A 12,136-nucleotide genomic window follows, 5' to 3' on the forward strand; every position below is an offset into this window, starting at 1 on the left:
CGTTAACATGTATGTCTTGGTGAAAAGCACAATGATATGTAGGAATTCTGTCAACAAGCTGTGTACATCAGTCACTTCATAATCAATATTTTCAATCATTCCTATTTACTAAGTGCTTTCGTTGCTGACTGTTGATGTGAAAATAAGGAATATCACACTCATCAGGCCTCATTTAATAGTGCAAGTAGGGCATGTGTTATAAGTCATAGCAATCAATCGGATAATTGGCTTCAGATTACACCAATCCGCTAAAAGCTGATATCTTGCTAGTTGCTAGTGACTACAACACAATAGTGCCAAAGTAATATCTATGTCATCTTATCTCCCAGAGCTGTTCACACGTGGTCCGAGTGCCTAGCGACAGGATCCGTTTCCAATTTATCCACCCACATTGGTGACCATATGGGGACATTTATCATTTCTCCGACCATGAGACCAGATCACATGGCGGATGACTACACACATCGGCAAGAAGCAATGATCTGCCGAATGGGTTTACGGGCATGTCCAAAAACTATCCAATCCATTTCAGTTAGATTATTTTCATGCTTTGCATTCGTGTTGAGGCCAGATTTAGGGTTGTACATCATTTATACTCTTGTGACAATATCTTGCTAATATTCAGTCTTGAATCTGTTTTCTACATATGGTTATGAGATTTGCAGTCTGATTAAAGTGATGTTTTAGGCATGACATTGCTTCCTCAGCAGGCTTGTAGACCATTGCTACCGTTCCCACCATACCTCACTGTTTTCTGCTCTTGCTCTCTTCCTTCACCAATAAGAGTACATGTAGGGCAATGATTAGGTCACCAGACCCTGTCCATGCGAGGGGTAGTGACAGGAAGCTGGTAGTTTAGGAAGTACTGAATGTCCAGGCTGTGAGATGACTTTTCTATTGGAGGAGACACATAACTAGGACTTAGTCTCAAGGTGATCACCAACACAAGTGAGTATCAGTCTAACCTACAGTATTGGGGTGGCCTATCTGAGGTCATGTTTTCCCTTCAGAGGTGCTCAGGTTAGCTGGTAGACTAGATAATAGTATTCGATTAAAACCATCCTCTGCTACCATGTTCCAAAAGAAAATCGCACCAAATGGGAAGCTAGATCAAAGCATGTTGAAGATAGACACCGACATCTACAAGACCTACTGGACCACTATGTGAGAGTAACAAGATGGTAGCTGATAATTTCACAAAACTGTTGTCAAGACCGAAGCGTGAAGAATCCAGAAGAAAGGAAACTGGAAACTGACAGTTGACCATAATGTGTGTTGCTGCCGTGTAATGGGCAGCTTGTAGGTTTTTCTTCTTAATTAAAATTTATTCTTTAGCTTCAAAACATCTGAACGATGTCTTGAATCATCTGTTGTTAGCAGGTTATGGACTAAGAGCTGCAATGAAAGTAAGAAGCTGAAGAAAAAAATGGCTGTTAATAACAATGGCCAATCTGACAAACTACAGCTACCAATCATGAAAGTTTAAAATGAAGGTGATGGTAATAAAGGAATGTACATGGAATTTTTATCCAAGAGGCCAGGCCTGTTCCACTCCCAGGTGATAGGATCAAGAAAGATCTGATCGAGAAACCTCCTTACAATAGATGATTGAATTGTGCACAAATGCAAATGTGGTAATACAAAATGAATGTGGGTGGAGCTAAGTAATAATAATAACCTTATGCAGGACTACATAAGGAGTATCTTAGAAATGGTAGCGCACCTATGTGGTATTGTAGAAGAAATAAAATACTTCTATGTAGTGGTATTGCTACTTAGTGATCTCCCACATAGCTATGAAATACACTTAAGGCTCAACCAGGTGATGAGCTCACGTTAGATGGTGCAAAGGCAAACTTGTGGCTGAATACAAGCAGAAACAGAGACCTCAGGCAGTGACTATGTGCTCAGAATCAGCATTACTGATACAAGATTGGGGTAAGAACTATAGCCAGCAATAGGAAACATGTGAATGTTCTGCATACAAGAAGCCTGGTCATCTAAAGGTTAATGGCCACTTTTGGAAAGCTAGAATGAATCGCCTGAAGAAGCAAAATAATCAATAGAAAGACAAAAGTGCTATAGAAGGAGGACGACAACACTTCAGGTATTGAGGCTGCCTTAATACCAGTGTGAGTACGTCATGATCTATCGACTCGGGAGCCACACAATAAGCTCTTACTTTGTCCAACGTAAGACAGAAAAAGAGGAGACAGGAAAGTAAAAACTGTGATGTGTGTTGCTGCAGTGGAAAAAGCAGCTTATAAGTTTTGCTCTTTAATAAAGACGTGTTGTTTTTTTACTTCAACATGTCTTGACAGTGTCCTGAACCATCTGCTCCTAAGAAGCAGTTTCCTTTAATCCATTATGGTTAGATAGAGAGTATTGTTTTGTCCTGGTATCCCAATAGTGATACTTCTGCTTATATTGCCAGCATCTAACAGTATATAGAGGTGATTACACAGATGGCTGGTCAGCCACAGTACCACTGATGCTTTATACCTCTGCCATAGATCAGGAGAGGGCAAATAGTGGCACTACCACTCAGGTAGCGTAGCTTCCAGCTACGCAATGTGGCGTTTCCAGCTAGATTCAGAGAACTGTAGGTGGTCTTAAAGATTATATTAGTTAGTACATTTGAATAGACACATTACATCAATAGTAATAACATCAACAATAGCAGGTTTGAGGCAGAGACTGCTTGTAGGATGAAGGTCTGAATAAAGAATGAATAAGTAACTTGGGTGTACAAGATAGAATGAAAACGTGAAGAGATGAGGAAGAATTAAGGTTTGAGATACAGGTTTGGTGGAGAGGAAAATAAACGGATAGAGATCTAGAGGAAAGCATAGATAAGTAACAGGGTTTACAGAAGAACATGACTAAATAAAGAGGTTTGGAAGAAAGGAACGGAATGTTAGAGGTTTTACAGTGGAGAAGTGAATGTAAGTTACAGGGTTTAGTGTGAGGTATCAGAGGGAGTATGACTGACAGTAGTAAAGGAATTAAAGTGGATTACATTCTCTGTGATTGCAGTATACATACCATACAGAGAGCTAACATACATACATATATTACTATATGATTACTTATAGGCAGTGCTTTTTTTGTCATAGAACTCACAGAACTGAGTTCCGCACCCTTTTTCGACTGATTTTCCAAGTTTTAGAAGTAACTTTTGAACATTTGATGTTGGTCCGTGGACTTGAATCGGCCTGTCGAGCGTAGCAGGTCGGCGGCAAAATCATTAAAACGGTGCATGCGGGCTGCTTGTGTGTCGAGTCCGATGCATGCGTGCTCCATCCGCACTGGTTGTGATGGCACTGCTTTGCTTGTGGCGCCGCTCAGCTTGTGACTGGTCGTGTGGTCACGCGCGCAGAGAGCTTACTGCGGGTGGCGACCGTTATGTTTCGTTACACAACTGACGTGGGTGTGTGCAGTGATTGACTACATGATGTGAGTTCCGGCACCTTTTTACTTACAATAAAAGCACTGCTTACAGGGGCGAACGGAGGATTGTCGGGGGGGGGGGGGTTTCCCCCCGACCCTAAAAAAAAAACACCCCCCGCGAGAGCTGTCCTATACAGCAGCCGCGGCGCTGTCTAAGAAGCGTCCGCGGCGGTGCTGTATACACTACAGCACCGCCGCGGACGCTTCTTTGACAGCGCCGCGGCTGCTGTATAGGACAGTGCAGCTATAGCGGCCACTTAGTTAGCGCAGAGGGGGGGGTTTCTGGAGACTCAGAAACCACCCTGCGTGCGCCACTGGCTTATAGGCTTAACTGCCCTAGTCAACATGCCACAACAGTCAGCTCAGCAGCAGGGACACACAGGCTGCTCACCTGCAGTAACAACAGCAACAAACTTTCCTGGACTTATTAATTCAAATTTAAACTTCAAGGAACCTTGAGTCTATTTTTGTTTTCTCCTCACTGTACAGTTATTGTGTGTCAGCAATGATCTAACCGCAAGGTCAGTGTGCCCCTGCACAGATTGTGTCGTACGCATTACTGTTGGTCAACCCAGGGTTTACTGTAAACTATCTCAGGAACTTTTGAGCGTCACAACTTTGCTGAATTATTTGCGATGTTGAGCCAATAATTTTGACTTCATCTAATTAATTTGAAAATCTTTTATTTTTGAACAAACTGGGGGGAAAAAAAACCCATAAAAATGTTTTTAATTATTCATATTTTTTATTATTTTAATCAATAGTTTTTATTGATAAGTTTTTCTTACTATGAAGTAATCGCCCATAAGAACACTTTCTTCAGTTTGTTTGCAAGTTAATTCAACCAACACAGCCCAATTCTGAGAAACTCCTATTTGTCCCAGATTCTGCGGTCTCTTTTTTTTTCCCTTCTAGAAATCTTTAACTCACCAGGATTACTAATCATGGCTCCTTATGGCTCCTGATACACCCAAACTAAGGTGATAACTGGTAAAAGGATTCTATAGCTGTTTTGGCTCCCAGAAGAAAGTGTTTTATGGTGGGAGCAAATGTCTGGTCACATGTTTTCCTGTTATTTATTTCTAAATGACGGGAATCCTACAAACTGCTTATGGGCGACACCTTAACTGAACCTCTTTGGATTGAGCCTTACATCAGAAACCATAGATTAGGGGGTAAATGTATCAAGCTGAGAGCTTTCCGGCGGGTTTGAAAAACCAATCAGATTCTAGCTATCATTTATTTAGTACATTCTACAAATGACAGCTAGAATCTGATTGGTTGCTATAGGCAACATCTCCACTTTTCAATCCCGCCGGAAAACTCTCAGCTTGATACATTTACCCCCAGGAGTACTAAAGGATGGGAGACTTCTCTAAAGATTAGAATACTTACTGCTCCATCATACCTGGACTAGTTACAATTTTTTCAACTTGTTTTTCATCTCCAATGACCTGGACTGAATTAAATAATCTTGCGATAGCCTGGACATATGGTGTCTGCTTGCCTCTTTGCTATACATTTCAGGGAAACCACCAAAAAGGTACTCGATTACTACAGGTTTTCGGTTTTTGTCTTGCTCTCTTGCAGAGGCCATGCTCTCCTGCAAATATAAATTGGATAAGGAACAGTCCACCAGACTTGAATGGAAGAAAGTGTCCGTCAACGGGGATGTCTCCATTGTCTACTTTAATAACTCGCTAGCAGGTAAAGTAGCGCCCTCTTATGTGTGTGTCCGTACACAATAATTCATCACATCGACCATACAGCACATTCAAGACGGGCGCAGCTCGTTATTTAGCCTGTATGTGAGCATAACATTGCCCGTATACCAACAAAGACACTCTTTATTGCTCTTAGTAAGGGCTGTAATAAGAGTTAGCTCTTCTCTAGTTGTGAATATATGTGCTACATTAATGATTGCATCATGCATATTCCTACACCTCTGTTTAATGTTTAAAGTATTCTGTATGTTAAGCTCAACCTTAAGTTCGGAAGTAAAAGAAAATAATTACTGTTAGGATAAGCAGAAAATCCAAACCCGTCATGTTGTCCCGTTACTTACGTTCTTTTCCTTTTGTTTGCACCAACAGCTAACTTGCGGCAGAGAGTGGAGATGTTAGGGGCGAGCCTCAGGTTTAAAAATCTCACCAGAGGAGATGCGGGAAGATATCGCTGTGAGGTTAGCGCTCCTCAAGACAAGAAAAACTTTCAGGAAATCATAATAAGTTTAACAGTTTTAGGTAAGAGTGTAATTTTTAGGGGTGAATTTACTACAGCTTCTCAAAAGGAAAATTAGAGGTGTTGCCCTCAGCAACCAATCAGATTCTAGCTATTAGTTATCTAGTACATTTAGATAAATGATAACTAGAATCTGATTGGTTGCTATGGGCAACAGCTCCAGTGTTCTTTTTTAGAATCTTTAGATAATCTACCCCCTTAGACTGATGTTAACCTGATGTGTGAAGCTACGGGCATGGCTGGAATAACTATGATATCTCAGGCTTGTACTTATTAAATCCTGTAAATAAGCTGATGTCACTATTTCTTCAGATTTTTTTTCTTATTATTTCCATGTGGTGCTTTCAAATTGGGTTTTTGTTGTTACTAGAATTTGTTAAGCACATCTCCCCCCAACATTCAGATAATCTCTGCACTTTATTATATAATGGGCAGCTTTTTTTTTTATCTTCCCCGGCCAGAATAATCACCAGCTCTGTAATACACTGACTGTATCTTTACATATTTACCACTGGCAAACTCTGCAAAATGTTTACTGACGAATTTAAATTTTGACCGACATATCGGGGGATATTTATTGAAAGGGGTGGTGAGGGTTTTATTGTTCTTTTCTACATTATATATACATTGGTGGGGTCAAATTTGATATTATAAGAATTTTTTACTTTTATTGATACAATTTGCCTGATCACCAAAAAAAAAATATATATATAACAAAATATATACACAATTTAAAGAGAAGTAGCCCAGAAGACAAGATAATTCAGAAATGGGAAATAGGGTGTCAACACCAACCGAAAATTGTAGTCTAGTAATGTTAGTAGGCCATATATATGGGTGTGTGTGCATATATATATATATATATATATATATATATATATATATATACAACGGATGAAATAAGTATTGGACACATCAACATTTTTCTCAGTAAATATATATTTACTGTGGTTGTTGTAATGAAATTTACACCAGATGTCAGCAACAACCCTTGCAATCCACATATCCAAAGAAATAAAACCATAGATGTCAATAAATTAAGTTTTGTGTAATAATGTGAAATGACACAGGGAAAAAGTATTGAACACGCTTTCTGAAATTTATTTAATACTTTGTACAAAAGCCTGTGTTAGTAATGACAGCTCCAAGACGCCTTCTGTATGGAGAAACTAGTCGCATGCATTGCTCGGGTGTGATTTTGCCCCATTCTTCAAATCTTGAAGGTTCCGTGGGCTCCTCTATGAACTCTGATCTTAAGTTCTTTCCATAGATTTTCAATTGGATTCAAGTCAGGTGATTGGCTGGGCCATTCTAGCAGCTTTATTTTTTTTCTCTGAAACCAGTTGAGAGTGTCTTTGGCTGTGTGTTTGAGATCATTATCTTGCTATTCTATCCACTCTATATTGTTAGAGATACTGGGCCTCATTCATCTGCAGACACAACCTGCAACTTGTGTTTAAAAAAAAGAGAGAGTACCACGGAACTTAAGCCTGGCTCTGACGGTGTTCAAATACAGACGGATCTCAGGATACGTTTCCATTAGAATCTGGGTTTAAGTGCGCTCTGCATAAACAGTACTTGCTGTCTAAAGACAGACAGAGCAGACGACAGGATGCACACATGTATATGTGCAATATAAAGTCCTGTCAGAACGCATGCACAAAAAATATTCTAGAAAATGGATTAATAACTAGGGGCCTGATTCATTAAGGATCTTAACTTGAGAAACTTCTTATTTCAGTCTCCTGGACAAAACCATGTTACAATGCAAGGGGTGCAAATTAGTATTCTGTTTTGCACATAAGTTAAATACTGACTGTTTTTTCATGTAGCACACAAATACTTGATATCTTATTTGTACACTAAAATGTAAAGTTGATATTTGTGTGCAAGTTATTTTCTAGCTAGTGTCATGCACACTTGTAGTTTTTAAAGCAAATAGTATGTTGAGTTTGTCTGCACTAGTAGTCATACTTCACCTGTCCTGTAGGTGGTGCAGGTGATACGGCTGAAAAACATAGGCTTAAAAGAAACCTAGGATTTGAAACGATCTGAGTTGGCACACCCTGACTGTATATGGCCTACATCAGGTCTGGTGAACCTGTGGCTCTTTGGGTGTTGTAAAACTACATGTTCCAGCATGCTCTGCCAGCAGATAAAGCGCAGATATCTGTCAGGTATGCTGGGACTTGTAGTTTCACAACACCTGGAGAGCTGCAGGTTGGCCAGGCCTGGCCAACGTTCATCTGCTCCTTATTAAAGTTGTAGGCAGCTTCAAGTGTCATTTGCGTTCAGACATGAATTCTGAGCATGGGCAGAGCTATTTCACTCCAGATACAGCAGGCAAAGGGACTTATGTCCGAAGTTGAATCAGGCCCTGTAAGTCCAGCAACATATGTGAGAAGGCTTTCAGATGGTCACCATAGAGCAAAAACCTTTTTTTTACTAAGCTATTAAAATATATTACATTTGTTTTTGTTTTTTTAATTGAGTGCAAATGTCTTTGCTGTTGCATGTAAAGCTATGTCTGACATGTTCTAATACCTTTCTGTCTTAAAATATGTTAAAACGGATCTGTTTATTCTCCTCACATTGGCAGGTTTCGTTTTTGTTTCTTATCCAGGAAAATATCTGTTTTTTTACATATATCCTTCTGAAGAGTTTCAAAGCGTAAACAATAGAAATGATCCCTGTGTCCTAATAGTTTGTGTAATTCCCACAGTCTACAGAATTTAATGTCTTTGTTACAAACACATATACTAATCAATTTATACAATCTACAAATAATGATGATTAACCAATATGTTTACAGAGCAAAAAGCATGTTGATGTTAGGCTGATCCTAACAATAGAATAATAACCAGTACTAAACAAAGAAGGGAGTTATATCCAGCATAAAGAAGACATCTATCAAAACTTCTAAAAAAAGAAAGTTGGGGGTGTTGTCCATAACAACCAATCAGATTCTAGCTCTCATTTATCTAGTACGTTCTAGAAAATGATAGCTAGAATCTGATTGGTTGCTATGGGCACCACCTCCACATTTCCCTTTTAGAAGGTTTGATAAATCTACCTCTATGAGAAGTGGTACTGTGCATTTGTAAATTAAACAAATAATGCTCTCATCTGCTAAGTAAAGTGTTTAAGACATTGATGGAATTGGGCTGGTATGTCATACCGCCACTTCTCCTACTGCTTCCATGATAAAACCGTCAAATTCCATTCACTTCTCATTATATTTTCCTTATAGTCACTTTTAAATTTCCATGCCACCAATTCTACTTCCACTTCGACCTCTTGTTTAAGCACACTTGCCAACGTGGGCAAGATGATTCCCGGGAGGTCTGGGGTGCAGGTGGGTGTGTGGGGGCGGGGCTCAGAGAATCGCATAATTACCCCCGCCCCCAAAACGGACATCACTACTCTGGACCAATAAAAATGGGACGGGGCAACGATGACGCGTCCATGACATCACTAGGCCCCGCCCCCTCCGTTTAGTTTACACAGCTGGCCAGGATCAGGGAGAATTGCCTGCTCTCCCGGGAGTCCGGGAGGACACCCAGAAATTTGGGAGTCTCCCGGAATCAGCTATGGATTCAGTCAGGTGAAACTAAATAAAAATAATAGTTTAATGTATTAGTAAATAATTAAATATATAGAAAGCAAATTAAATGGAGCCTTTTTCTATTATCTTAAATAAGGAGCTGATTGGTATTCATTTATACACATTACAGGGTACTGGGAGTAAAGTGACATACATTAAGGGGCTTATTGTTGCGATTTGCAGATATAAGGGGGTATGTTATACACAAAGAATGGAAGTCCGTAGTATAGTAGTGAAAATTACCTCAAACACAAAAACAGAGAATTTATACTCTGCAGTCTTGAGATCCTGATATTGGCACTGATTCATTAAGGAAAGTTAAGCAAAAGTAAGTAAGGCAAAACTATGTTGCATTGGAGGGGAGGTAAATTTAAAAATGTGATGGCAGATTTATATTTGGGGTAAGGCATGTCCTAGATCAACTGTAAACTTCATTTTACAAATAAGCTATCAAGTATTTGTGTGCTACATGAAAAAACAGCCAGTACTTAACTTATGTGCAAAATAATAAACTAATTTGAACCACTTGCATTGCAACATAATTTTGTCCAGCAATTTTGAGTAAGAAAACCTACTCAATTTTTTGCTTATCTTTTCTTAATGAATCAGTCCCAACGTTCCTGAAAATTGGGACTGTTATGTTTTTCTAAGCTCTGTATTGAAATACATGTAAACTCTAACTTACAGTATATGTCTGGTATAGTGGAACTTGATTTGTATAAGCAATTATAGAGAAACACAACGTACGGGAAATGAGGTATGCAATGGTAATTTGCAGACCCCACAGATCACTCCCAATGATGAATTGCTCAAGTGTTGGCAAATGATGCAGATATAAACGTATTACATAAATAGAACGTTCTAAGGAAAATTTACATGATGTGAGCTTCCTGCTAATTGTCTGACACTACGCTGTTCAGTTTGTACAAGAAGCAGACTGTCAGTTATTAAATGTAAGAGATCTATCCAGAAAAATCACGTAAAGGAGCACATTGTTAAATAATGGAAATGTTGGCAGCTAGTCCTGAGATGAAATCACTTATCTTTTTTTTACTTGGAAAGAAAAACACAAGATGGATTGGAGAACGTAGTCTAGTTTTTCTTAGTAATGCAAGTGAGTGCAGAATTAAAATGTATCTAGTGCCTACACAGAGTGGAGGCAGCATGGTGGCTCAGTGGTTAGCACTTCTGCCTCACAGCACTGGGGTCATGAGTTCCATTCCCGACCATGGCCTTATCTGTGAGGAGTTTGTATGTTCTCCCCGTGTTTGCATGGGTTTCCTCTGGGTGCTCTGGTTTCCTTCCACACTCCAAAAACATACTGGTAGGTTAACTGGCTGCTAACAAATTGACCCTAGTCTGTGTGTCTGTCTCTGTCTATGTGTGTGTTAGGGAATTTAGACTGTGAGCCCCAATGGGGAAGGGACTGATGTGAGTGAGTTCTCTGTACAGCGCTGCGGAATTAGTGGCGCTTTATAAATAAATGGTAATAATAATAATAAATAATATTGTTTGCAGAGTCAATATTCATGAGAATGCCGCCTATGCATTAACAAAACTCACCTCAGTGATGTCGCTGGTTCTTAGTGATTTGATTAGCTGCATTGTTAACAATATGTGGTTAGCTCACAAAATGATCTCTGTGATGTCAGTGGATCTTGACGCTATTGACCCTACCTCCTTCTCCTCCTCTCTTGAAACTCTCCTATCACCCCTTCCCTCCCTGGTCTGTCCTGACCAGGCGTCCTCCCTCTACAATCTCTCCCTCACTACTGCCCTGGACGCTGTCGCATTATTCCCCAGCCCTGGCACTCAAAACTCACCTGCTTCCTCCAAAAGTGCTCTCGCACTGCTGAACGCCTCTGGAGGAAATCTCGTTCCCTGGCCGACTTCCTTCACTTTAAATTCATCCTCTCTTCTTTCTGCTCCGCCCTCTCCCTCACCAAACAATCCTTCTTTAAGTCCCTCATTTCTTCTCAGTCCTCCAATCCCCGCCGCCTCTTTGCCACCTTCAGCTCCCTACTCTCCCCCCCATCCCCTTCTGGCCCGTCTTCCCTGTCCGCTTCTGACTTTGCCACCTTTTTCTCTTCCAAAATTGAGGCCGTCAGACTGAACATCTCCTCCTCCCCTTCTCCCGCCTCCCTCTTCGCTTCACCTCCCACCAACACCCAACTCTGGTGCTCCTTCTGCCCTACAACAGGTGAAGAAGTTCGCTCTCTCATTCTTTCCTCTCCACCCTCTACCTGCCCTCTCGATCCCATCCCCTCTCACCTCCTTCGCTCTCTTTCTCCCACTGCCTGCTCTTACCTTGCACACCTTTTCAACCTATCACTCTCCTCTGGTGTAGTATCCTTCTCATTTAAACATACTCTCATCTCTCCTATCCTCAAGAAACCCAATCTAGACCCCACATCTCTTGCCAACTATCGCCCTATCTCTCTTCTCCCCTATGCCTCTAAATTACTTAAGCGAATTGTCTGCAGCCGCCTAACCAGGCACCTCTCGGACAATTCCCTCCTTGACCCTCTCCAATCCGGCTACCGCCCCCTCCACTCTACCAAAACTGCCCTGGCCAAGGTTACTAATGATCTCCTATCGGCCAAATCCAAGGGTCATTTCTCCCTACTCATCCTCCTTGACCTCTCCGCAGCCTTTGACACCGTGGATCACCCCCTCCTGCTGCAAACTCTTCTCTCTCTCTGCCTCTCTGGTTCTGTCCACGCCTGGTTCACCTCATACCTCGCTAACCGCTCCTTCTCAGTATCCATGTCTGGTTCTTCCTCCTCCCCCTACCCTCTCGCTGTAGGAGTCCCACAGGGCTCCGTTCTCGGCCCTCTACTC

At 40.9% G+C, this 12,136-nt stretch overlaps 1 protein-coding gene and 1 long non-coding RNA gene across 3 annotated transcripts in view; one reads left to right on the forward strand and one right to left on the reverse strand.

Moving 5' to 3' along the window:
* Nucleotides 1-12,136, reverse strand: part of LOC142139481 (uncharacterized) — a 928,167-nt gene that overhangs the window by 196,527 nt on the left and 719,504 nt on the right. The gene's annotated exons all lie outside the window — the stretch shown is intronic.
* JAM2 (junctional adhesion molecule 2) overlaps nucleotides 1-12,136 on the forward strand; it is a 76,171-nt gene that overhangs the window by 42,658 nt on the left and 21,377 nt on the right. For both annotated transcript variants that reach the window (XM_075197118.1, XM_075197119.1), the window contains exons 3-4: nucleotides 5,041-5,157; nucleotides 5,544-5,693. In XM_075197118.1, coding sequence (XP_075053219.1) covers nucleotides 5,041-5,157; nucleotides 5,544-5,693 — 267 coding nt within the window. The remainder of the gene's footprint in view (nucleotides 1-5,040; nucleotides 5,158-5,543; nucleotides 5,694-12,136) is intronic.

This window comes from Mixophyes fleayi, chromosome 2 (genome assembly GCF_038048845.1).
Source record: "Mixophyes fleayi isolate aMixFle1 chromosome 2, aMixFle1.hap1, whole genome shotgun sequence".
NCBI lineage: Eukaryota > Metazoa > Chordata > Amphibia > Anura > Limnodynastidae > Mixophyes > Mixophyes fleayi.